The 26,680-nt window shown below is 38.8% G+C and overlaps 1 protein-coding gene across 3 annotated transcripts in view; it reads right to left on the bottom strand.

Annotated features, from left to right (window-relative positions):
- LOC143272867 (uncharacterized) overlaps positions 1-26,680 on the bottom strand; it is a 108,392-nt gene that overhangs the window by 63,845 nt on the left and 17,867 nt on the right. For 2 of the 3 annotated variants that reach the window (XM_076569440.1, XM_076569438.1), the window contains exon 2: positions 6,104-6,166. The exons of the other annotated variant lie outside the window; for it this stretch is intronic. In XM_076569440.1, coding sequence (XP_076425555.1) covers positions 6,104-6,166 — 63 coding nt within the window. The remainder of the gene's footprint in view (positions 1-6,103; positions 6,167-26,680) is intronic. 3 annotated transcript variants of the gene reach the window in all.

Raw genomic sequence — 26,680 nt, 5'->3', positions numbered from 1 at the left:
CACAAGCCGGAAGGACATGAATCCAGATGCTCTGATGCTTGTACCTGAAGACAATCATTTTTAGCATACACATCCTGTGGTTGTACTGGAAAGTCAAATATTTAACCTCCTGTTTTAATGTAAAGAAAATATATCTCCATAAACTAAATGTCTATACTGGAAATTTCTCACCTTTAAATGTTGACTACCCTGGAAAAAGTGTGCAATATTTCCACAGATTAAACAGCAAGGTAGCCAGACATAGTCAGTGGGAGCTAGAGAACACTAAGCTCTGATTTTTTTTTAAATTGTACTTAATTAATTCATTGTTTCTGGGCAATTTCTTCCTATTCCTATCATCTCTTTCCTCATCTCACCTTTCCTTCAAGTTCACATTAAATTAAGATTTCTAAAACCTGCAGGGTCTGATAGAACAACCTAATTTGTTTTCATGTCCTTTTTCTTCATTTTAGTCTATCAAAATGTCAGTTTAAATTACAGGAAGACATAGTTTAGTCTCAAAAAGAAGCACTAAATTCAGTTTTTCCAGAATCAACAAATCTGAGCCCCAAGTTGCAATGCAATTTAGAGATAACAATCTACTTAATCTTTGTAGTCCAATAACAATGCCACCACCCCCCCACACACACACCTTTAAAACTCTGACCTATTTTCCTAGCTTTTCTTGATGAGTAATGCCACTATTGTAAAATAATGTCTAATGGTGGTTTCTTCTGAATTTGTCCCTGATTTATACCCAACTTTATCTTTTAAAAGATGAGCTACAATTGTACCATTATAGTATTATGACATATTCAATCACATTTCTAAATAGGTAATGTTGATTACATATAGTTTACAGCTCTAGAGGCAGTGGAACCTGGGAGAATGGAACCAATAAATTAAGTGTACTAAAGTTTCATGTAATAGCCAACTTTATTCAGAGCATCAGACAATTTATACTCTGAGGGTTAAGAGGAGTCCTGTGAATAAAATGTATAATTACAAAGGCAAGCTTCACCTAGCAGACAAGCCACAGAAATGGGCAAGATACACTTGGCAAGAACATGTGGTCCAATAGAGGCATATGAATAAATAACAATAGCCAGTTGTAATGAATAATCTGAAGTAAACTCACTCCTATCTTCTGTACCTGGGAGGGGCAAAAAAGCAGATTCCAAAAACGATGTCATGATTTTGAAGAAACTGAGATCACAAGACTTTGTCTTGTTTTCTTGGAGTTTTCTCAAAAGCATTCAGAATTCTCCTCACTCCACTCCATTCTCGGACCATGTTTCTGCACATACCTATCATCTATTTTAAAGAAACCTTAAAGACAGACAGCAAGTTAATACAGTGCCTTTAGCAAGAGTTTGAACTTGAATTTTGACCTCTGTGAGATGACTGATTTGGGGCAAACTACTTAACCCCATTCATACTCATAGTAGCAAAAATGGAATGATTATACTTACCTCATAGCTTCAGTATTCGGATAACCACACACACAAACACACACACACACACACACACACACACACACACACACACACACACACACAATGATATATATGAGCATCATCACTACCAGGTAAACTTCCAAACATGCTCAGCTATTATCATTCCTAAAAAGTCACTGAGACCCTTTGCCAACATTATCACTGCCTGTTTGGAACTTCAACAACCTTTTGTTGGGTTTCAAAACCATTGCGTATCTAGTATGAGTATAAATTACTGATATATTTACATAATCTTTCTTAAAATCTCTGACATGCTAGCAAGAGGTTTTGAAAAGACAGGGTAAGAAAGAAGATGTGGAGCCTCCCTAATATTAGTGGCATGCTCTAGTTTACATTCTCCCAGTAGGGTACACTGACAAACTAATAGCTTCTTAGGAAACTCTAGAGCTAAAGGAATTTGGGAGGGGATACAAACAGGGACGTTTTACCTATCCAACTATCATTACAGGCAACTTGAGTTTAATCTCACCGAGAACTCTGGGAGGCAATGCGAAGCACTTCCAAACTATTCCACTCATAAGATGAGGTAGAATATTTATTTTTTTCATATTCATATTTTATTTCTATTACACCTCCTGGGATCAAGTTGAGGGCTACTCCCGGAGTTAGTTAATCACCTGTTACTTCTGATTATGGTCAGAGAGCCAGCTGTTTCCTATATTTCTGAGGAAAAAGAAATCAAACATTTTGAGACACAAATAATAAGAGACGGAAGCGTATGAGCACCCACTGAATGTCTAGAAAGATGCTAAGGAATGTAGACTGGTGATGTATGTTTCAGATCACCAAAGACTAAATCAAAACAAAAGAACAGACACTGAAAACCAAGTCATGCCTTGTGGCAGGATAAGTGCCAAAGATGAAAAATATTACAGGAAAGGAATGTGAACAAAGTACAAAAACACTGGAATTTCTAATAGGTTAGGAATGTGAGCAACCTTAGCAAAAAAAAGCTGGACGCTTGGTTTGGAACTTATAGTACACTAATCTCAACAAATTTCACCTTGATTTTCCCTAGCACCCCCCCACACACACACAAATACTCCTTGTATAGACCCTTTGGCAAAGCCACATGGACACACCTATTGTCTTCTGGCATATTGTTAACCTGTCTGGCCTTTATTACAGGGTATATTATTCTTCTCAAGGCCTGTCCATGCATGTGGTCCTGACAGACACACTTGTCAGCCTTTGAGGGAAGAGAACAGTTTGGATCTCCTTTTCGAGTCACATCTTTCCTCTCTGATGCTTCCAGATCCTAGAAATCCTTTAATACTGAAACCTTAGGTCACTAGCATGACATTCTTTGTAATTTTCTGGCCTGATAGACAGAATTTGCTGAGTGTTAAACTCTTCTACAGTGGAATTCTGGGCTTATGAGCTGAAACCCAGAGTCCTAGCTGAAGTAAACCTAAATTATCAGATCTTAAAACACTCGACCTCTCCTTTCCTGAATTTTTCACCAAATATTAAGCACCTACTTTTCTCTCATTTTCATCTCTAGCAGACTTATAGGAGTAAGTGGACCAGAAGTTGAGATCCCCCTTTTCTATAAGTTGCCATTGGGTGCCTCTGGGCTAAGGAAGTCAAAATTGTAGACTAGATTGTGATGGTATAATTGTCACTTAACATCCATCATCTGAACACCAAAAGGTCTCTGTCTACCATTCCCTATTCCTGACCAGCTCATTCCAGGAGAATACAAGCAAAATCCTTCTCTTTGACTGCAGAAAATATGTACTGTTGGCAGTGAATATCATCAGTAGTGTCTGCCTCAGTTCCCTCCTGTGTTAGGACTACTATGGGGACTTAGAGACAGTAGCAAAGAGTTAGTAACTTTTTCTTGTTGGGCTTCTTTGAAGAATACTGGGGCATTTTAGAATTTTTTCCAGTAAGAACTATAGAACTTGAGTTATATGGAACAACACTTTTCTGGACATCATTATCACTTATTTCATTGGTTTTTCATTTTTAATAAATATATAGAGATTCAATATCCTGAAGTCAAGATATCTTTAAATGGAAAATTCTTGTTTTTAAAAAAAATGGCTGTTGACCAATAGATTAATCTTACAGATTAATGTTACAAAGACCTGTACTTAAAAGGCTGTTTGAAACTAATTTGAAGACATTCTAGAAGAAAAAAAATTACTATTATATTTCTATTTTTCCCTAAAAGTATACTAACTTTATGTTTTCTTTATAATTTATTTTTATCTAATTTTTTCATATAATGTATTTTGATCATAGTCTTTCTCCTCTTCCAACTCTTCCCAGATACTGCCTATCTCCCTACCCACCCAACTCCCCCAACTTTAATATAAAGCAAAAACAAAAAAAAGGAAAATATAAGCAAACTAACTTTAAAAAAAAAAAGCATTCCCAAAAAAAACATGGAATCTATTCTGTGTTGGCCAGCTCTTCATGGGCAGTAGAGTTTGGTTGATATGCCCAGCCACACTCCATTGGAACTGATTATTTTCCCTTTCCCAGAAGGCATCAGTCATAAACAGCTTCTTGGATAGGGTGGAGATTTGTGTCCACTTCTCCTTCTCTATGCTGGGATTTTGTGTATTTTGAACCTGTGCAGATCAGAAGAGTGCTGTCACAGTCTCTGTGAGTTCAGCCCTACTGAAAGTTACTTTGCACCATGAACAAAAAAGCAATAATCAATGTCACTCATCTACAAAACCCAAAAGTTACAACAGCAACCTGCCTGAAAGATATTTGTGCATAGTGGCACAAATGTCATGAGAGTAAGGAGTTACTTTTTTTTCTGATTTATAGCTCACTCCATGAGTTGGAACCCACACCTAATACTCTAAAGTAGAAAAGGACCTCAGATGAGATAGGTCATGGACCCTACTGGGAAAGGTATTACTACTATTCTGCTAGAGTAATGTAGAAATAAAATGATCCCTAATAATATACTGTTGTACTACATGGATCAAAGCATCACTCAACTCTCATCAGAGAAACTTGTTTTTGCAGTAGATGGTAATTAACACAGAGAACCACAACTGGACAATATTGAGATATTATGAGACTTTTGAGCACTCAGCTCTAAATGGAAAGTCTTTATCAACACACACACACACACACACACACACACACACACACACACACACACACCTGTGCCAAGGGTCAGGAATTTATGCAGAAGAGGAGATGGTGGAAAAATTAGAAGAGCCAGAAATAATAGATAGCTTTATAGTCAGAGGCAGAGCTTTTCTGTCCCATCCACCTGTTCCCAATGCCTGCCAGCCACTTCCCAAATTACCACACAGAGGCTTATATTAATTATAAATGTTTAGTTGATTGCTCAGGTTTATTGTTAACTAGCTCTTACATTTAAATAAACCCATTTCTATTAATCTATGTATTGTTACATGATCCATGGCTTTACAGGTCCTCTAGCATCTTGTTTCTTGGGCAGCTGGCTGGTGCCTCCCTCAACTCTGCCTTTCTTTATCCCAGTCCTAACCTTATCCTGCCTGGCCATTGGTCAAACAGCTTTATTATTAACCAATGGGAGTAATACTTATTCACAGCATACAGAAGGATCATCCCACAACATAGCTTCAAAGAAACAATGTCTTCCAGGCATAATAGGCCTAATTATCTTTACATTTTCTATAAAGAATTAATTTTTAGATACCTGGAATTTGAACTAGCAATTTAAGAAATATAATTAACTCTTCATTTCTTTGAATGTCTCATTACAATTAAAAGAAAATTATCAAACAACTAATAGTTCTATAGACTTAAATATAAATTAACCTCAATAATGAGAAAAATGTTTACTGAATAACTTTTTAAGTACACACAATAATAACAATAATTCATAGGCATTTTACAGGGATTATGTAATGAAGGTAGAAAGGGAGAAGTAAATAAACTGGAATGTTGAATTTTGTTTTCATTATATTAAGCTAACTAGTGATAGATTAAAAAGGTAAAATGGTAGCCTCTTCCCATAGCTTACTTGATTCTGATTTCTAGACATATGCACTAGTTCCCTATGGGAAAGCTAAAATGCTTAGAATATAGCAAGTTCTTTTCATACCTTTATGGAGGCTTCCTTTCCAGCTTTCTTAGATTCCACTATGCCCCAACATTCATAATGTCACCACAAAAAATTCACCATTGTTTATTCAGCCTCTCCACCATAGGCATGTCATTGAGGGTCCCTGTTCTGTATTTCCACCATCTAGCCATCCATTTTGTATCCAAGACCACTACTCACTCCACAAGTTCATTTTCAAATAGCCTACACATGGCTACTCTGCCTGATGAAATCCCATTTCTCTATAAAACCTATGCTTCATGAAAAGATAGTTGAACTTAGGCCATTTATTATTCATAAGCTCTGGTATACTAGTAAATGTTTAATAGGAGCCTTGGCTGATATCTGTGGTGGGAAATCCCCTACCTTGGCCAACTGGATGCACTCAGGGTCAACAAGAGCTGGATCCAGCCTGTAATCATCTTACAGGAATAAATAGTCCACAATTCTATAATATTATCGAGGACTTTGTGTTCACAAGAAAAGCCAGTGTAGTAGAAACAGCACCAAGCAAAAACAGAGAAGTAAGTTTTATCTCTACCTTGTCATTACTCAGCCACAGGACTTTACAGCCACTTAGCCACTGTGGGCTCAGTTTTCTCATCTGTAAATGACAAGAGAATAGTAAGTAACTGCTGAATATTTCTAGGCTCATGGTTTTATGTAGCCCTCAAATGACCATGTCGTCTCTCATAACACAGTATAATGTTGACATACTTTGAATTTAACAGGTTCTTTTTAAATAGTTACTGAATTACTCACCTGGATTACACTGTAGGTCTCCTGAATTTATGATGTGCGAGTGGAGTAGCACAAATTATGGAATTGTAGTTGCTGTGTGACCTTTCTTGGGGAGTTGTAAACAAATGTCCGTTTGTCCCAGATAGGTATCAATGACAAATCAAAGAAATTATCCCACCCAAGTCTAGTTTAGTGGACCATGAAGGTCACTGGGTTACTTAAAGGAGTATAAATAAGAAATTACATTCAAGAGCAGAGATAACTCAAAGGCAGTTGCATCACTAAAAAAAAAAAAAAAAAAAAAAAAAGTCCACCCTAATATGAGTGATAACTCACAAAAGCTGCTTCTCTGGAGTTCCAGGAGCACTATGTCAGCAGCTTAGCTGGAAAGAGACCCTGTTCTTCCCAGCAATTGTTAGTGGAAGGGATCCAGTAAGACTCAACTTCTAGGAGCAACCTGAAATTTGTAAGTTGTATTACTTCCTAAATCTTAAGGAACCTCTCTCTAAAAGAGAATGTTACAATGTAGAGGAAATAGCCATGCAATAGTATCAGTATAAAATATAAAGAGAATCTGCTGGTTAATTTAAAGAATAATTTCCCCTATGAATAAAGGTATCGCTTGCAGACCAGCAATAATGGGAGATTCCATATCAAGTTACACGTGATTCCTGCTCCTTCTGTCCCCTGCAGGTGCCACCTTAAATTAGGCATCAAAGCAGCTTCATCTATGCTTAAACTTCCCATCATGCCTTCATTTTTTTCTACTTCCAGGTCATACAATATTGCATTTTTAGCATGTCTTTGCCTTTTGAACATCCTCTGTCATACAACACAGTCAAATTTAGAAAGAATCAGGCTTGTGTTTGTTAGTTTGTTTTACCAATTATTTTCCATTCTTCTGATAATGTCACTTGTGGTCATATGAACCTGGATGGTGGCTGTTTAGGGAACTATTGTTAGGACCTGAATGCAAGGACAATAAGATTTGATTTACTAAAGATAGAACATATGGAGGAATGGAAAATGGGATGCTTTTATTTCAGCTTTGTCTAAAGCTTTAGGAGTGAAGTGAGAAGAGCCGCGCAGAGTGGCTAGGACTGGGAAGCCACTTCTGCCAGCACTAATGATCCCCAGGCTGTGAGAAGTCTGCAAGTGGAAGAACTGGGGAAGAATAATCCGATGCCGAGGGTTATGGGAGGGATGGCTCCCACAGTAAAAGACGATTTTGCCTTATGCCAGATGAGAGGGATGGCCAATGACATCGGAAGGGTCTGACAAGCATCTCCCACAGTTTAGGAGAATTTAGTGTTCTTATAAGACACAGTTTTACAGTTTGCCTGTAGGAGAAATGCAGGGATAAAAGAAGGAACCAGGTTTTCTATGGTCGTGCTACAGTGACGAACAAACCTAGGAAGTCATGGAAGGATTTCTCAGAAAGACAAAGTGACCCAAGAGAAGAGAAACTGAGAATAATGTCCCAAAAACTCGCGGCAGGAAGCAGCTTCTCTTACAGGAATCATAGTCACAGTGAGGATCTTAGGAGGAGAGCAGTCCCCAAACCCCAAGATATTAATTGGCTTTGAACATCTATAATGTCAAATTCAAGGCATGTCAGTAAGATCTGTACAACTTCCTCGACTTTCCCCCTTCAACACACTGCAGTGAGAAGGTGCCCGCAACTTTCACTCACACGTATGAGCATGCGCGCTGCAGACTTCTACTTCTTGGGCAGGTCCTGGCTAAGTAATGGCGAAAATGCCCAGAAGACAATAGGTTTAGATTACTACATTGGACTGGACTCTTCAGATCATTAAGTGACTGGAGGACTATTCAGTACTTGAGAATGCAGAAAAACTTAAAAATCTTGAGATCTACTCAAAATTCAACTCAAGAATCAGGAGGGAAATTACTCGGCGACAGTGGGGGAAAAAAAACATGTTGCTTTAGGAGTTTCTAATGAGCTAGAGTTTTTACTATAATGGTTGCAGACTTACCCGAAAACCACTGGCTTCTAACCCTGAAAGTCCTTGAATGTTTCCATAGTCACTTTAAAATGTCTGAAGTACTGATTCATCTATCCCATTTAACCGTCTCTAACCAAACAGTGAAAAATTTGAGAAAACCCCAAACTGTTCTTTAATTGTACCATTCCTCTATTTTGTCTCATTAACAGTATCAAAAATGTTTGCTTTCTATTGCTTTGCATTGAAAATGCACATTGTATTTCTACCCCCCTTGAATTTTTAAGCAGACTAAAACTAGTATATGACATACTGCCTCTGACATTTCATTATAAAAATTTCCTTTATAAAAGGTAAAATGTATGCAGTATTCCAAAAATGATGAGAACCCAACCCATTTTGGAGACTAAGTTTTCCTGGAATCTGTGGCTATTTTGGCAGTGACTGCCAGAGTCAAATTAAACTGCAAAATGATGTCCGTCTAGGACTCGTTACATTAGTCTACAGTCTCTCAGAAGACACAGCCTTTTCCAAGGCAGGTCTGATTTTGAGAAGAGAGACTCATTATTCCAGCTGCATCCATTTGTCATGGTGTGTACAGCCTTGCTCTCTCGGCATAGAAATGGCAAAAGCAAAGACTTCCAGCTGCCTGTCCCTTGGGAGTGCAAGACACCAGAAGTTGACACAGTTGATAAAGATATATTCCACGAAATATGAACCTACCTATTATTTGTTCTGGGACTAGCAGCCAAAACCAATAGTCAAAAAAAAAGGGATGTGACATTGGCAGGCTGGCAAGCATTCTTCACTGCTCTCCCAGCCAATTATTTCTTCTCCCATGACAAGCAGGCATTAATTTTCAACCTCTGACCTATATTTCACATACCTGTGTCTCAGACCAAAAGAAACACTAGCTGTCATTAAAATACAGCGACAGCCTGCCATACAAGGAGGAACCCTTTTAGGCTCCTAGTGAACAAGTTTGGCTTGAGTCTGCAAAACTTTTATAGGGTGGGAAGATTAGGTGAGAGAAAAAGAGTATAAAAGTCCTCCCTTCCTTGAAATATCTTATTTATTATAATGTCTCCTACATTCAGAGAGAAAGAATTATAGGAATTATCATTCAGTAACTGTGTGTCCCCATAGTGTTGTGTAGACCCAGAACACCACATCTTTGGTTTTGCTCATCTTTTAAGTACCATTGATCATTTAAAAAAAAAAAAAACCCTCCAAGGGAAAGATCTGCTGCCTGCCTGAAATAATCTAAAGCCAGGCAACTGGGAGCAAAGAATGCTGTAGATGAAACCTTAGGGTGGAGTGAGAGATTTGGCATGCTATACCCAACGGCACTTGTATTGGCTGGCAGTGGTTTCGATGTGGTGCTGCATGGCTATTAAGCAATTCCCCAGGCTCCCTAGGGAAAAAAAAGAATGCCCAAAATCTTCCCAAGGGCAGTTCTTTCAAGCGAAAGAACCTAACTCTGTAAGGACCCACAATGTGCCAGAATAAAATTATAAGATGAATTCTCAAAAGCAAGCCCCCAAATGCATAAAATGGAAACTCTAACACAAAATATTCTCAAGTCACAGCCAGCTTCTAGATGGATGTCAAAGATCAAGGAGGCATTAATTTGATTTTTTAAGGTAGCAGAGTAAAAAATGGGTTTTAAATGAAACACTTTTGCCTAACTCTAGGTAATACCCATAAATGTCTGTCTAATCCTAACATTTCAAATATCATTCCTAGGCATAAGAAAATCATAAGGAAAGAAAACAAAAGGCATGTTAGTCAATGTAGGTGAGGTTTAGTGAGAAAGCCAAGCCTGTAATACAAGCACTTGGGAGGTGGAAGCTGAAAGATTAGGAGTTCAAAGTCATCCTCCACAAAGTATGTGATTCAAAGCTACCCTGGACTGCATGAAACCCTGTCTCAAAAATCTCCGAAAGAAAACCAAAGTAGCCTCTCAGTATCCACGTGCATATCATTTACTCCTTTCACTCAATAATTCGTTCACTTATAAATACATATTAACTATTACCTTCCACGTTCTCATCACTGTCAACAAGACTGCTGATCCCGTGCACAGAAGTTGTAGGGGAAGCAATTATATTCCAAATAGACAAGTTTAGTTGAGCCAAAGCCCAGCACCTACCCCTGATATAATCCAGGTGGCCAAGTTCTGAGGAAAGAATTCTAAGGTGACTTTGGCCCTTGCCACTAACCTAATGTGTAACCTTGAACAAACAATGAATACTTGATGCCTCTCAGTGTGAGATAATGTGACACTGATCTATAAAGCTGAGATTCAAAGAAGAGTGTGAAGTTGTATAAAGAAATGAATAATTAAAATATCTTATTTCAAATATTAAAAAACAGAAAAAATATTTTAGTTAACATTCTAATTGCTTTCAGTCTTACAAAAAGAAAGGAAGGAAGGAAGGAAGGAAGGAAGGAAGGAAGGAAGGAAGGAAGGAAGGAAGGAAGGAAGGAATCCCCCCTGTCAAGAGATAAGAGCCAGAAGCAAGAAGTAGGTGGTGACTGTAGCTAAATGTTTTGCACAGTATATTCTGAAGCACATATGACACTCAGCTCTACAGTCACAAACTTGGTGATGTTTAGCTGATTTCCTCTGAATTATTCATCAAAAGTAAATGGATTTTTCCATCCAGTAATCTTCATAGTTAAAGAAAACTAAGAGAAATAAAATGAACAGGCCTTTTAAAATGGATAAATATGAGTTTCACTTGTCAACAAATAGGTTTTGTTACAGTTAATATCCTCTGGCCCCAGAAAAGGAATGGAGGGGGCCAGTTCACTGGGGCTTTGAATTTGCTGTTACCCTTCATCTTCCCTTCTTGATCGGAAGACAGGATATGAACTTGAGAGGATGTGGGGGGAGCACAGGGCAGGGATTGGAGGGAGAAAGGAACAATGGTGTCATTACATTTTAACTAAAACTAAAATAACATTTTTTTTATTAAAGGAGCCAAGAATCGTCAGCTGGGACTGTCTTTCCTATTCTTTCAAAATTAGCATCATTCTTCCCAGCTGAACAAGCGGAAGGCTAGGAACTTCTGGTGCGATCCAGAAAGCATAGTTGCAGCTTCAGAGATTATTAAAAGCATTCAGGAGTACAGAGGGGCTTGAGATTTTGGTGGCTTTCCTTTTTAAGATCTTCTTTTAGCATTTACTGTTCTTTTTCTTTTTTCTTTGTATTTATTTACAGTTTTTTTTTAAATTTGAGGCCTTCATACATGACTACACTGTATTTGCATCCTTTCCACCCCCTCTAGTTCCTCTCCTATCCCCACAATCACTAATTTTCAAATTTATGACCTATTCCTCTATATTTTTGTTATATTTACACACACACACAGTAGTGTATCCCTGTAATCCTAGCACTTGAATAGTAAAAGCAAGAATATCAGGAGTTTGTGACCAGTCTAAGTTACTCAGGAGAGAGAAATAAGAAAACAAAATATAGTTTTTGATAATAGTAATTCAAAATATAATGCACAGGTGGGCCTACTGTGTTCTTTCTTAACTTCCTTTTTTATTTATTTAATTTGTTTATTTATTTTACATCCTGACCGCAGCTTCCTCTCCCTCCTCTCCTCCCATTTCCTCGCCCCCCCCAATCTACTCCTCCTCTGTTTCTGTTCAGAAAGGGGCAGGTCTCCTCCCACGGGTATCAACAAGTATGGGTATCAAGTTCGGGTAAGACTAAGCACCTCTCTTGTATTAGGCTGGGCAAGGCAACCCGGTATGAGGAATAGGTTCACAAGAACCAGCTAAAGCATTAGGGACAGCCCCTGTCCCCATTGTTTGGAGTCCCATAAGTAGACCAAGCTACACAACTGTCACATATACATAAATGGCTTAGGTCAGGCCTATGCAAGCTCCCTGTTTGCTGGTTCAGACTCTGTGAGTTTCTATAAGGCAGGTTAGTCATTTCTGCGAGTTTTCTTGTGATGTCCTTGATCCCCTCTGGCTCCTACAATCCTTCCTCCCCCTCTTCTGCAGGACTCCCCAGCTCAGGCTGTGGGTCTCTGCATCTGTTTCCATCAGTTACTGGATGAAGGCTCTCTGATGGCAATTGAGGCAGGCACCAATCTGATCACAGGAGATGACCAGTTCAAGCTACACACCCACTATTGCCAGGAGACTTAGCTGGGGTCAGCCTTGTAGATTTGTGGGAGTTTCCCTTGAATTAGATTATTACCTAACCCTAAAATGCCACCCATCCCCTGCTTCCAGTAACCTCTTTCAGTACTCCCCCCCTCCACCCACCTCCCAACCTGATCCTTGAGAGGTCCCATGCCCACCTGCCCCCAGTTAACCCAGGAGATCTCTTCTATTTCCTATTGCCATGGAGACCCATGCGTCCCCACTTGGGCCCTCCTCGTTACCTAGCCTCTCTGGGTCTGTGGATTATAGTATGGTTATTCTTTACTTTACAGTTAATATTCACTTATGCATGAGTACATAACACGTTTGTCTTTCTGGATCTGGATTACATCACTTGGGATTTTTTTTTCTAGTTCCATCCATTTGCCTTCAAATTTCTTGATGTCATTGTTTTTAACAGCTGAGCAATACTCCATTGTGTAAGTGTACCACATTTTCTTTATCCATTCTTCAGTTGAGGGGCAACTAGGTTGTTTCCAGGTTGTGGCTATTATGAATAATGGTGCTATGATCAAAGCTTCTGTAAGGTAAAGGACATAGTCCTTAGGACAAAATGGCAGCTGATTGTGTTCTTTTTAAGTAAAAGCTGGGTGCCTAGGAGTTCTTACTTTAGGAAAATTGGTTTAAATCAAAATCCACTAGTAACAAGACCTCCCATTGTGGAAGCTGTTGGTCAAACTGCTTTGCAATTGGCGCTGTAGCCGTGGTTATGCCACAGCTACAGCGCATCTCATGAAACCAGTTTCCCTGTTTGCAGTCCTGGCACACACATGTGGGAATGTTTTGACACTGCTCTTCCTTCACCTTTGATATGGTGGGACCCACCTTGCTCTGTAGCACACTTCACATGGTGCAAAATACCAGTGTGTCATGAGATGATTTATTACCTGGGTATTCAAGGGATAGCAGAACAACCACAGGAAGGGGACATTAGCACGCACTCTCATTCCAGAAAGGCACAGGCAAGGCAGAGAGGACAAGTTTATGATAAGCTTAATCCTTAATATGGTGGTAGGGTAAAGGCTTTTCATAGCGGCTCTTTGTGAGCATAGGTAAAAGATGAACAGAAAGAACTCCAAGGAAGAGAAAACACACACACACACACACACACACACACACACACACACACACACACACACACGAGTTCTGTCCATAACAGAATGAAATTATATAAACTGTAAAAAAAAAAACTGTGAAGCAATAAGTTTTCAATAAAGATTGTTAAAACTCAAAGCATCCTTGTGAAGACACTAACCCAAACATGAGACGGAGAAAAGCACTGAGCCGTCAGGCAATCACTGGCTCACAGAAACACTGTCAGACAGCAGCATCAGCACGAGGATGAAGAGAAACTGCAACTTAACCAAAACCATCTGATGCCTGAACTCTGGGTGCCTTGTAAACAGGAGTCTCCCAGCACCTGATTGCAATTTCGGTGGTTTAACTAGAGGCTGGAATTGGTCTCAACAAATGAAACCTATATATTTGATGTTTGCATTTCTGAAATCTTTCCTTAGCCATACAAAGCTCTTGTAGATATGGACACTAATAACACACACACACACACACACACACACACACACACACACACACACATACATACATAAATACACACCTTTATCCACACCTTGGGAATATGAATATACTTTCCAATGATTCAAAATATGATCATTCTTATGGATAATTTTATTTTCAAGTTTATAAATGTTGACAGTTTTTTTCTCTAACATTTTTGAGTTGTTGTCTCAGACAACACAAAAGAGAAGTCTGATTTTCCTATAGTAGATTTTAAACTGCTGGATTCACAAAAGTCTCCAGAAGAGTGTAGGATATACAGTAAGAACTGAGAAAAAATTGTTAAATGGGTTTATTAAGTAGTAAAACCATCAGCAAGCACATTGTTTATTAGTTTTACCTAATTTTTAAACTTAAATTTCCATTAAAAATACTACAAGTAGTGAACTAATAAAGAGACACTTGGAAAGCCAGGTCTGGTGGCCCACACACTGTAATCTAAACACATTAGAGACTGAGAATGGAAAATAGTTATGTTGGAGGTTAGCCTGGGCTAAATAGCAACTTGGAAGACAACTAAAAGTACATAGCAAAACCTGCTCTCAAAAACAAATGAAATCAGTCTACTTAGATTTCACAGGCATGTTCAGATTTCATGCCTTTCGCTTTCCCAGCACCAGGCAAGCTCCTTTTGATAATTGTTGAGCAATACTTGAGACAGGGTCTCATGCAGGATAAAGCCCTGGCTGGCCTGGACCTGTCTACGTAGACCAGAGTGGACTCACAGAGATCCACCCACCTCTGCCTTCTGAATGCTTGAGTAATAGGTGTGCACCACCAAGTCCTTATGTCTTTATGTAGAAAATGAAGCCAGGAGATAGGAAGCAAACTTAGGAAGTATTATTTGACGAATACACAAATGATTGTATAAAATTATGTTTTGTTCGCCAGTTTTGCCTGGTGTGACCCAAAGTTGCTATCATTGGTATGTGTATTTAACTGAAAGCACTCAAAGTTGTAATAAAAGATAAATATATTAGATCCATAACTAGAGTTCTTGTGTTATAAAAGGGAGCTTGATTTACCAAACTAACTCAAATGTTCTTGCTTGTGTACATCAGGTTCTCAATCATCTGCATTCTATTCCACCATCTCCAGTAAGCTCCATTGCTGTTGGGTCTTCAGAGGGCATCTTGGACCTTTTTCCTAAACAATGCCATTCCTACCAGCGCCTATGATTGCTTAAGCTTGGCTGCAGAATTGACACATGAAAGGAACTGTACTATCTCACTTCCATTTTACTTTGGAGGATGGATTCTCAAGAACTATGCTTATGTCCTAGAGCTTACAGAATCACTCATACACATGCACGCACACCCCACATACCACATATGACACACATGAGACACATATTACACACACATCACACACTCACACATCACACACATTTCACATACCATACACATCACAAATCACACCTACCACACATCACATATCACACACATATTATACACACCACACACATAGCACACACCCCATATGCACATATCACAAATGTACATCATACATCTTACACACACATTACACACATTTCACACAAGTTGCATATCACATATATCATACATCACATGTCACACACACTAAGTATTACACATATCACATATCACACACATGCACACACATCACATCACATACACCATACATATCACACATGTACATACACACATCATGCATCTTACAATCATATACATCACACATATCACATGCACAAAACACTCACACACATATGCATGCCGTCCCATAAAATTTTAGTATCATCTCTGACCTCCACAGAGCATAGATGTGTTACAGAAAAGCTGGAAGACAGCTGTGGGTGTCTGAAACCATAGTGCATACAGATCTGGGCCACTCTTTGAAAGCTGAGGTTCCCTGCTGCAAGCTTGTGAAATCTGCTCTCCTCTCCCAGGACACTCCTCCATGCCCAAGCAAGCATGCTTCCAGCAAACACAATATAAAAATAAAGTCTCATTGGAGCCCACACTCCCATATGGGAAAATCAAAAGTTAAGTATTAACGCAGTATCACCCACAAGCATTTTCAGGAGGATTACACTTAGATTTAGAGTCAATTTAGAGAGTCTACAACAGGAAACAATTCTCAGAATGTCAGGACCAATCATTGGATGATGAGGACATGAAGGGACATACATATTACGGCAAAAATATTAAGAGGCTGAAGGTCCTCGCAGCAAGTGAGAGCTGGGGGCCAGCTGGCTCCTGGGATGTCAGGTCCACAGGCAGGACCACCTGGTTACAGTAAGCTGAGACAGGAGGAAGACCTAGACATAAACTTGTCTGGTCTATGTTCTACTGAGATGCCATCTAGAAACAAATTATCATCTTTTCCAGTGAAATTCCAATACAGATGTTTCTTCTCACAGATTGGTTATTGGTCTTCCCTGTGGCTGGCTCTGTTTCATCTTTAGCCAGTCATAACAGCAGTCTGCATGATACTCCACAACCAGCCAATTCAGCCACAATCAAAGTGCCGGTGACCTAGACAGATGTTTTTATGTACTGAACACAAACAACAACTGGAGGACCATCATGCCAAGATTAATGGGAATGAACAGATGTCTTGGCATTGTGTAAACGTTAAGTGCCAACTGGAATCAAGAGTGTTAGCTGTCCCTTGGCATGCACTCTTAAAATGATCACTTGCACTGTTCTCATGACTGAGCCTTAACAAAGACCTCAGACATGCACAGGCAAACACATGTACATACATGTACAGAAAATGCGGGGGAAGGAGCATGTGTGGAGGGCCATGTTCATAGGAGGGAGTGTCACAAATTAACCCACGTGATGTTTTCTAAAGATTTATTCATTTGTTTATTCTCTCTCTCTCTCTCTCTCTCTCTCTCTCTCTCTCTCTCTCTCTCTCTCTCGTTGTGTGTGTGTGTGTGTGTGTGTGTGTGTGTTCATGTGTACCATGTGTGCAGGTACCTGAGAAAGCCAGAAGAGGGTGGGAATCCTCTGAAACAGGAGTTACGGGTAATTGTGAGCCTCCCAATGTGGATGCTGAGAACTGAACCCAGGGCCTCTGCAATAGAGTGATCGCTGTAGCTCTTAATCTGCATGAGTTTAACTCCCTAAAATGTATTCAGTATGCCTGTGTCTGGCCAATGTACATTCTTCCTGCCTCTTCCTTGCTCTACCCTCAGCCTCAGGGTGATTCTTCCATGCTTTTTTGCCTGATGGCATGGGAATATGGGAGAAATTGCTGGTATATTATTATCAGGAGGGAGAAAATATTAGAGCTCTCCATCTTTGTCTTGGTGTCCTACCATGGTTTGAGAAGGTGCAGCCCCTGCCAGGTAGCCCTTCCTTTCTGAGGTCTGCTTTCCACCTGGAAAACCCATTGTGGCCCCTCTCCATTATCATATAGGTCATTTCCTGGACTAAATCCTATCTACTTGGAGACCTGGCATCATTACATCTCTGGCTAGGCCCAGACTCATACACAGAATAGAGCAATAACATACCTACTAGCCCTAGGGTCCCCAGGGAAATCTGAGGCTTATTAAAGAGCAGGCCAGCTGCTGAGCCATGAAGGCAGTGAGCGAGTTCCTTTCCTCTTTCTTCTCTTCTCTGTGTCCAGTCTTCCAACCAGCAGGAAAAAGAACTAAAGTGGCTTAATTATTGTCTCAACAAGAAACAGAGGAAAACTGAAATGACAAGGGAAAATGATTCACAGAGTCATTCATAAAAACCCATATTTGTATCACCTTCGTGCCCCATAACCTTGAGTGTGTGTAGAACAAAACCTGTTTTTGAAATGATTCATCAAAACCAACATCCAATTTTTTTTCTAGTGATTCTTATAAGATAAAATGGCCAAATAAAACGACCTAGAGCACTTTCCAAAATCAACAACATTCCCTTTTCCTCGTCTCCACCCTTCGTATTTATAAATACACTCGGTATTATAAAGTGAGTCTGCCATTAGATTGTCTGTTTGTTTACGGCTGGGAAGAGAGCAATAATTTCTTCAAATGGCTCTGCAATTAATGATTTGGAGTTAACAGTTGTTCAGTTTTTAATACTTTCATGTACACATTTAGTCAATTTATGTATCTTTAAAATGTGACTTTATACTTTTTCTTAATATTTAATTTCTCAGAACACTTTAATAATCACCTTCATATTCTCTTAGCATTAATGTTGATGGTGGGAGTAGTAGACTATCAAAGCAAAAGAGACTTCACTAAACACAGGAGAAAATGCTAACATGGGAGAAAGCAAACAATACTCACTTGATGAGCATCTCTTGGTTTGTTTTTTTCTTTGTTGTAATTTGTATCTTAGGCTTTTTGTTTGTTTGTTTGTTTAAGACAAGTTTTTTTCTGTGTAGCCCTGGCTGTCCTGGATCTTGCTCTGTAGGCTAGGCTGGCCTCAAACTCAAAGATCCGCCTGCCTCTTGAGTGCTGGGATTAAAGGTGTGTGCCACCGCTGCCCAGCATCTCTTGTGCTCACTCTGAGTCGTGTACAGAACACACAAGCTCAGAAGCTGTAGCCCCTCCCCTTAAGTGGTTCACACCTGTGAACAGCTGTCTGCTTGGACTTAAGGCCTACTTAACTGGGGGGGGGGGGGCGCGGGAGGAGGGGGCGGGAGGGGGGGAGACAGAGGGACAGGGGACGGGAGGGGGGGGGAATTATGCCTAGATAGCAAGGTAATGAAACCAGAAGGAACATTTAAACAATTGCAAGATATGTTGATGAGAAGGTGTGAGCAGAATACTCAAGATCTATGGGACATGGTGAAATACAAAAACCTAGGAATCATGAGCACAGAAGAATTTCATACAAAGGTCATAGAAAACATTTTCAAGAAAAGAGAATGTCCAAATCTAGAGTGTTAGGCCCATCCAGGTACAGGAGGAATTTAGAAACCTAAGTGGTCAATACCAAAAAAGAAACCCCTTACATTATATTATAGTTAAGACGCTAAATACATAGAAGAGACAATGTGTATTGAAAACTGCAGAAGAGATCAGCAAGTCATAGCCTAAGGCCAATTCCATCAAAATAACAGCAGATACTCAACAGAAGCTTCCAAAGCCTAGGGGGCCTGGAATGGTTTGTTTCAGTTCTGAAAGATAACGATCAAGCCTGAGTACTACACCCAGCAAAGTTAGCAGTCATGTTCAAAGGTGAAAATAAAACATTTTATGATAAAAAGGCTAAATAAATCCATAGCCACTAAATCAGTTCTACCAAAGACACATAAGTGAATCAATTTGACTGAAGAGAAATATAAACACATCAGTAAGGGTTCCAGAAAAGAATAAAGCATACTAGAGTAGTAATTAAGTAAGTGAGAGGTAGAAAAACACTAAACACTACAACATCAACAAAATGATAGGAATTAATACTTGACTTTCATTAATAATCTATTAATGATATCAGTTTCCCCAAAGACCCAGACTAGACAACTGGATTTTAAAAAAATCCATCTGTCATTGCCTCTAAGAAATAAACCTTACTATCAATGACAAATGAAACTTTAGGATGAAAGAGGACAAAAAGGTATTCCAAGAAATGGACCTAGACAGCAAGCAAAGGTCACTATTCTAATATCTGACAAAGCAGCTATCAAACCAAAATCAATCAGAAGAGACAAAGGTCACTTTATACTGATTAATTGAATGATTTATCAAGAAGACTTTTCCATTTTAAACATATACACATATGTTTATGTGTATGCCTCCAATTCCATAAAACAGATATTATTAGACGTAAAGACACAAGACACAGACTAGCCCAAACATAGTAACATTAGGCGACTTCAGTACCCACACTCACTAATAGACAGGTCATCCCAACAAAATAAACAGAGAAAGAAATATCTGAGTTACATAACATCATAGATTATATAGCTCTAACAGCTATTTGCTATACATTCTAAACACTGTACCATATACATTTTCTCACCAGTCAATAGAACTTGTTCTTAAATACATCATATAATAGGATACAAACCATGTCATAACAAATATAAGAAAACTGAAATAATTTCTTGTATTCTATCTGACCACAATGGAGGGGTGGAGAACCAACTCATTAGCAAGGGAAATTAAAGCTCATACACAAGCACATGGAGGTTGAATAACATGCTATTGAATGATGACTAGGTCATTGGAGCACTCAAGAAGGAAATTAAACGCATGGAGAAAGCAAAAAAGTGAAAACAAAATACCCAAAACTATGGACTATAAGGAAACCAGCCCTAAATGCGAAGTTCATAGCTCCAAGTGTAGACATTAAAAAAAATAGGGATCTCAAATAATTTAATTGTATACTTAGAAACTCAGAAAAATGTAAAGCCAAACCCCAAATCAGTATATAGGAATAACTAACTAAGATCAAGGCAAAGAAGATAAAGGTAAATGAATAAAAACACAATAAAGTGAATCAATGAAACAAGAGTTGGTACTTTGAAATGATAAAAAGATCAGAAATGCTGTAACTCTAGTTCCAAGGAAATCTGACAGTTCTGTTCTCCACAAACAGCCACACTTACATGTACATACCCAGATTCATATACACATAATTAAAAATAATAAATGAAAAATTTTTAACACAAAATCTTCTAAGAATCTACCAATTAAAAAAACTCCAGGCCAAAATAAATTCACAGGTGAATTCTACCAGAACTTTAAAGAGGTAAAACCAATGCTCCCCAAACTATTTCATAAAATAAAAAAAGAAAGAATACTATCAAATTCTTTTCACAAAGCCAGTATTACCTTGATGCTAAATCTAGTTGAAGAAAAACACACAATGAAAGAAAGGAAGAAAGGAAGGAAGGAAGGAAGGAAGGAAGGGACAAAGAAACCAATCTCATGAGGAGCATGGATACAGAAATTATCATTAAAACACTTGCAAACTAAATTCAAGAACACACCAAAAAGATCATTCATCAGGATTAACACTACTTCATTTTTAAAATGTAGGGATGATTCAACATAGGCAATTCAGTAAGTGTAAACCATCACTTAAATGGAACTACGGACATAAATCTTATTTTGATGATTGATGATCTCTATTGATTATCTCAATAGATGAAGAAAAGGCCTTTGACAAAATCAAACATCCTTTCATGGTAAAATCCCTAAAGAAAATAGGAATGGAAGGAAACTATTGTGACATAATCAAGGCTATAAATGGCAAACTATAGTCATCATGAATTGAGGAAAACTCAAGTCACACTAAAATCAAGAGAAACACAAGTATCCACTTTCTCCACTCCTATTCAGTGGAGTACTTGAATTCTTGGCTAGAACACAAAGATAATAGAAGAAATAAAAGTGATGCACATAAGAAAAGGAGACAAGCTATCCTTATTTACAGATGATATGATTCTATATATAACATACATTACCAAATTCACCAGGAAACTCTGATAATAAACATGTTCTGCAAAGTGGCAAGATACTAAATTAATGTCCAAAAATCAGTAACTTTCCTATATTCTATAACAAACATTCTGAGGAAAAGAAAAGTAAGTGAAACAATCCCATTCACAATTGCCCCCTTGAAAAAGCAAAATAGCATACAATAAAATTAGTCAAGGAAATAAAAGACCAAAACAATAAAAAAAATTAAAACACTAAAGAAAGAGATCAAGGAAGACAGTTACTGTTCTATTGCTGTAAAGAGACATAGTAACCAAGGCAGCTTATAGAATTAAGTATTAATTAGAGGCTTCCTTATAGTTTTAGAGGATTAGCCCATGATCATCATAACAGGGAGAACTGTGGCAGATATGTATTGAGATGGAGCAGGAACTGAAAGCTTACATCCTGATCCACAGGCAGGAGGCAGAAAGAGCAAGACTTGGCCTGGTGTGGGCTTTTGAAATCTCAAAGCCCAACTCCAGTGAAGTGACACATCTCTTCTAACAAGGCCACACTTCCTAATCCTTCCCAAGTAGTTCCACCAACTGGCGCCAAATTCAAATATATAAGCCTGTAGCTCCATTTTCATTCAAACCACTACAACACTAAAAGATGGAAAGACTTTCCATGCTTCTAAATTGGAAGGATTAATGTTATAAAAATTGCTATGCTATTAAATGCAATCCATGGGTTCAATGCAACTCCCATCAACATTTCAATGACATTGCACTATCTTCAAATTCCCTCAGTAGGCTTGTGTATTTGAATACTTGGTGGAGCCTTTTTGAGGTTGTTATAGACCTTCTAGGAGGTGGAGCTTTGCTGAAGGAAGTATGTTACTTGGAGGTGGGCTTTAAGAGTTTATAAACCCTGCAATTTACAATGATGGCCTGTTTGCATAATACTCTGGTATGATAGTGGCACAAATGTTGTGGAAGTAGCCAACCACTTTCTGATTGGATTTAAGGTTCACTCCATAACATAGAAATTGCTCAAGTGGCCAAGAATCTGAGAGTAGATAGGACATGGGCCTAGGTGAAAACCAAACACCGTTGTCCTGCTAAAGAAGCATAGCAATAAAATGACTTCTACTGACATTCTGCTGTCATAGATCAGTGTCTTAGTCATCATCAAAGAATCTTCTTGCTACAGTATATAGGAACTAACACAGAGCCCCACATCTGGGCAATGTGAAAAGAGTGAGAGAATTTAGAGCACTCTTTCCTAAATGAGATGTCGTCATCAAATTCCTCTCCTTAGGGCTCAGAGATCAATGCACAGGAAGACCCAAAAAAGATGGTAAGAGCCCGGAGGGAAGGAGGACACCAGGGAAAGAAGGCCATCTAGACACAACAGGATTGATGCACATATGAACTCACAGAGACTATGGCATCATGCACAGGGCTTGCACAGGTTCAGGCTAGATGAGGTCTCAGAAATGAAGATAGAAAGTAGATACATGCCCCATGTCTAACCAAGAAGATATCTCCAATTGACAACTGCTTGCAAAGGAAAAAAGAGTTTTCTCCAATGGAGTCTCACTGGGTATATAAACTACACGCCACACTAAGCAGTTAATGGGCAACACAAAACAAACTCAATGCTGTTTTTGTAGATTATTTTGTTTCATACTGCTTTGTTTGGGCTTTTTTTAACTTTTTATTTATTCTTTGTGCCTTTCACATCATGCATTTAATCCCACTCATCTCCACATCCCTTCATATCTGCCATCTGCCCTTGTAACCTCCGCACCACCAAATAAAATAAAATTTAAGAGAAAAGAAAAAGAAAAATCTCATCATGGAAACTGTAGTTTAACACAGTGAGTCGCACAGTATATACCTTTACTTGAAAATGTTCATTGCAAAAGTCATTAGTCTGGTTCAAGGCCTTTGGTTTCTGCTACACTATCAATACTGAGCTCTCACTGAGACTCCTCTTGGATATCCTGTTGTTGTCCAATGTCATGGAGATCCTGCAGCTTTGGACCTGCAGGACTGACCCCTTCACATGCTCCAGCATATCATAGATGGAACATAATCATAGCGGGGGTTGGCCAACTCATAGCCATGGTTCTGGGCCTGGGTTGTTGCAGAATTGTTCAGCCCACCACGTCTTCCCCATTCTCATAACCAGGGTGAGCTCTCCATTATTGTCCTGGTTAGTTCACCCTATGCAGCAAGAAGTAATGGATGGGGCCAGTTCTCTTGCTGTCACACCCTCAGGGCTAGCTCACCCACACCTATACCACCAGGGCCAGCTCTACTGTGTTGCCCAGGAAAGATGTAGGGCAGCAACAACTTCTCCCACCTGGTGACATCAGAGCCAGCTCTTGCACCTGCCACAGGTGATAGGCAGGGGCAGGGAGATCTCTCCTTCACCCAGGCCAGAGTATGGCAGATGACAGGCAGAGCCAGATCGTCCATTCTCACATTCTCACCTCCACCCCTGTCAACAGGGGTCAACAGGGTCAGCTCTACTGTGCTGTCCACTCTGGGTGCAGGACCTGCTTTCCCATGTGCTGCAGCTGGTAAGGGAGAGGTTCAGCTCTTTTGCCTGCCTCTGGTGGTGAGAGACAAGGGGTTTTGTTTTTGTTTTTTGTACCTCTCTGGTCTTTGTTATTGTATATTATGATTTCCAATGATGTTTTTAATGAATTTGTGTGTGTGTGTGTGTGTGTGTGTGTGTGTGTGTGTGTGTGTGTGTGTTTCTAGTGTTTTTTCTTTGTCTTCATTTCTGTTTTTAAATTCTAGTCTGTTTGTTTTATTTACTTTTTTATTTCCTAAAGAGAAAGATAATATGGAATTGGATGGGTAGGGGGAAAAGTCTGGAAGGAGATGGGGAAGATGAAACAATGATCAGGATATACTGTATGAAAAAATACTTTCAATTAGAAAAAAAAAGAATTTATAGTTTTGCCCCACATCCTGCTTGCTTTTTCTGTTTCCTGTGCATGGGTAGAGATATGATCAGCAAGCCTCTTGCTCTGGCCACCTGTTTCCACTTCCCCCATCTTTGTGGACTCCTTCTCAGGAACCATAAGCCAAAATAAATACTTTTTTTCTTAAGTTGCTTGTGGCCATGGTATTTTATCACCGAAAGATAAAAGTAACTAATAGGCATTTTTCTTCAGAAACAGAACAAACAATCTTAGTTTATATGGAAGCACAAAAGACTCAGATATACAAAGCCATCCCAGGCATAAAGAATAATGTTGAAAGTATAACCTTACTTAATTTCAAGTTATACTGCAGAGCCATAGTAAGCAGCATAGCATGGTACTGAAACAAAAATGTATGTAGATCGACAGAATAGAATGAGAACCCAAATATAGGCTGGCACAGCTATAACCACCTGATTTATACCAGAAAAAATGACAAAAATAGACATTAGATAAATGCCAATTTGTTCAATAAATGATGCAGGGAAAACTAGATTCCCATGTATAGAAGAATGAAACTATATCACTATGTATTGACCCGCACGAAAAATAATGGATCAAAGACCTTATTATAAGACTTGAGATTCTTGGGCCGGGCGGTGGTGGCGCAAGCCTTTAATCCCAGCACTCGGGAGGCAGAGCCAGGCGGATCTCTGTGAGTTCGAGGCCAGTTCTTTTCCTGGAACTCACTGGACTACCAAGTGAGTTCCAGGAAAAGGCGCAAAGATGCACAGAGAAACCTTGTCTCGAAAAACCAAAAAAAAAAAAAAAAAGACTTGAGATTCTTAAACCATTAAAAAAAAAGGTAGGGAAAACATTTGAAGACAAGTAATTTCCAAGTAGAATTTCAAAAATATTGCCAACTATTATCAAATGGGAATGTATAGAATTGAATAGCTTCTGTAAAGCAAAGAAATAATTAATTGAGGATGGAAGAAAGTATTCTAGCTATACATACGACATATTATTAACATTTAGAATACAAAAAGGGCTCATAAGAAAGAAGAAATCAAATAATCCAATTGTCAAATGGGTAGTGAAATGAACAGACAGTTCTCAAAAAGAATGAAACAAATGAAAAAATTAACCACACTGGCCATCAAATAAACATAAATCTAAACTACATTGAGTTCCCTTCTTACTGTAGTCAGAATGCCAGCCATAAAGAAAAAAATAAATAAAAATAATTACATAAGCTGGAAAGGATGTAGACAAAAAGCAGCCTTTATACACTGTTGGTGGGAATGGAACCTAGTTCAACCATTGTGTAAAACTGTGTAGAGGTTCTAAAACAAATGAAAATATATCCACCATATGACCCAGCCACTCCTATATACCCAAAGGACCCCAAGTCAACAATCACAGGAGTACTTGGACATCAATGTTTATTGCAGTCCTATGCACAATATCTAAGTTATAGACCCAACCTATATGTCCAACAAAAGAGGAATAACTAAAGCAAATCAGCTATATGTCCACAATGGATTTTTTAAGCCATAAAGAAGAGTGAACTGATACCATTTGTATGAGAAGGATGTAACTGAAGATAATCATGAGTTTTCTCTCATTTATGGTTCTATAGATATAAAATAAAGTCAGGTGTGTAGACATGAGAGTAGAAGTGAAACTGTCTTGGGAATCAAGGGATATTAATAAGGGAATCTTGGGGTATTAATAAGGAGGGTATTAACACAGGTATTAATAAGGAGGGTATTAACACAGGTATTAATAAGGAGGGTACTAACACAGGCATTAATAAGGAGGGTACTAACACAGGTATTAATAAAGAGGGTATTAACACAAGTATTAATAAGGAGGGTATTAACACAGGTATTAATAAGGAGGGTATTAACACAGGTATTAATAAGGAGGGTATTAACACAGGTATTAATAAGGAGGGTATTAACACAGGTATTAATAAGGAGGGTATTAACACAGGTATTAATAAGGAGGTTATTAACACAGGTATTAATAGGGGTGACAGGGAGAGAAAGGGAGGTACGGGAGGATATGGTGCACCTACAACACATCCTTGTGATTATGCAGCGCAGTACCATGTACAAAGAATGAAAATTTAAAATAACAACAAAACAAACAAATAGGGCTAATAGAGCAGGTAATCTCCCACACAAATCTCCCACACGAGAGAATAAACTAAGGAAGAGGAAGACAGGAAACTTGGGACATATGGAATGGGATATGGGGACTGGAAGCTCACCAAGGAAAATGCCAAGACTGCAGATCAGGGCTAGGGGACAACTGGTCCCAAAGTGGATCAAGTCAGATGTCAGAATCCCATCTCAAAATAAA

The sequence above is a fragment of the Peromyscus maniculatus genome, chromosome 4 (genome assembly GCF_049852395.1).
Source record: "Peromyscus maniculatus bairdii isolate BWxNUB_F1_BW_parent chromosome 4, HU_Pman_BW_mat_3.1, whole genome shotgun sequence".
NCBI lineage: Eukaryota > Metazoa > Chordata > Mammalia > Rodentia > Cricetidae > Peromyscus > Peromyscus maniculatus.
The sequence above is the reverse complement of the archived record's forward strand: the minus strand, read 5'-3'. Positions and strand labels throughout refer to the sequence as shown.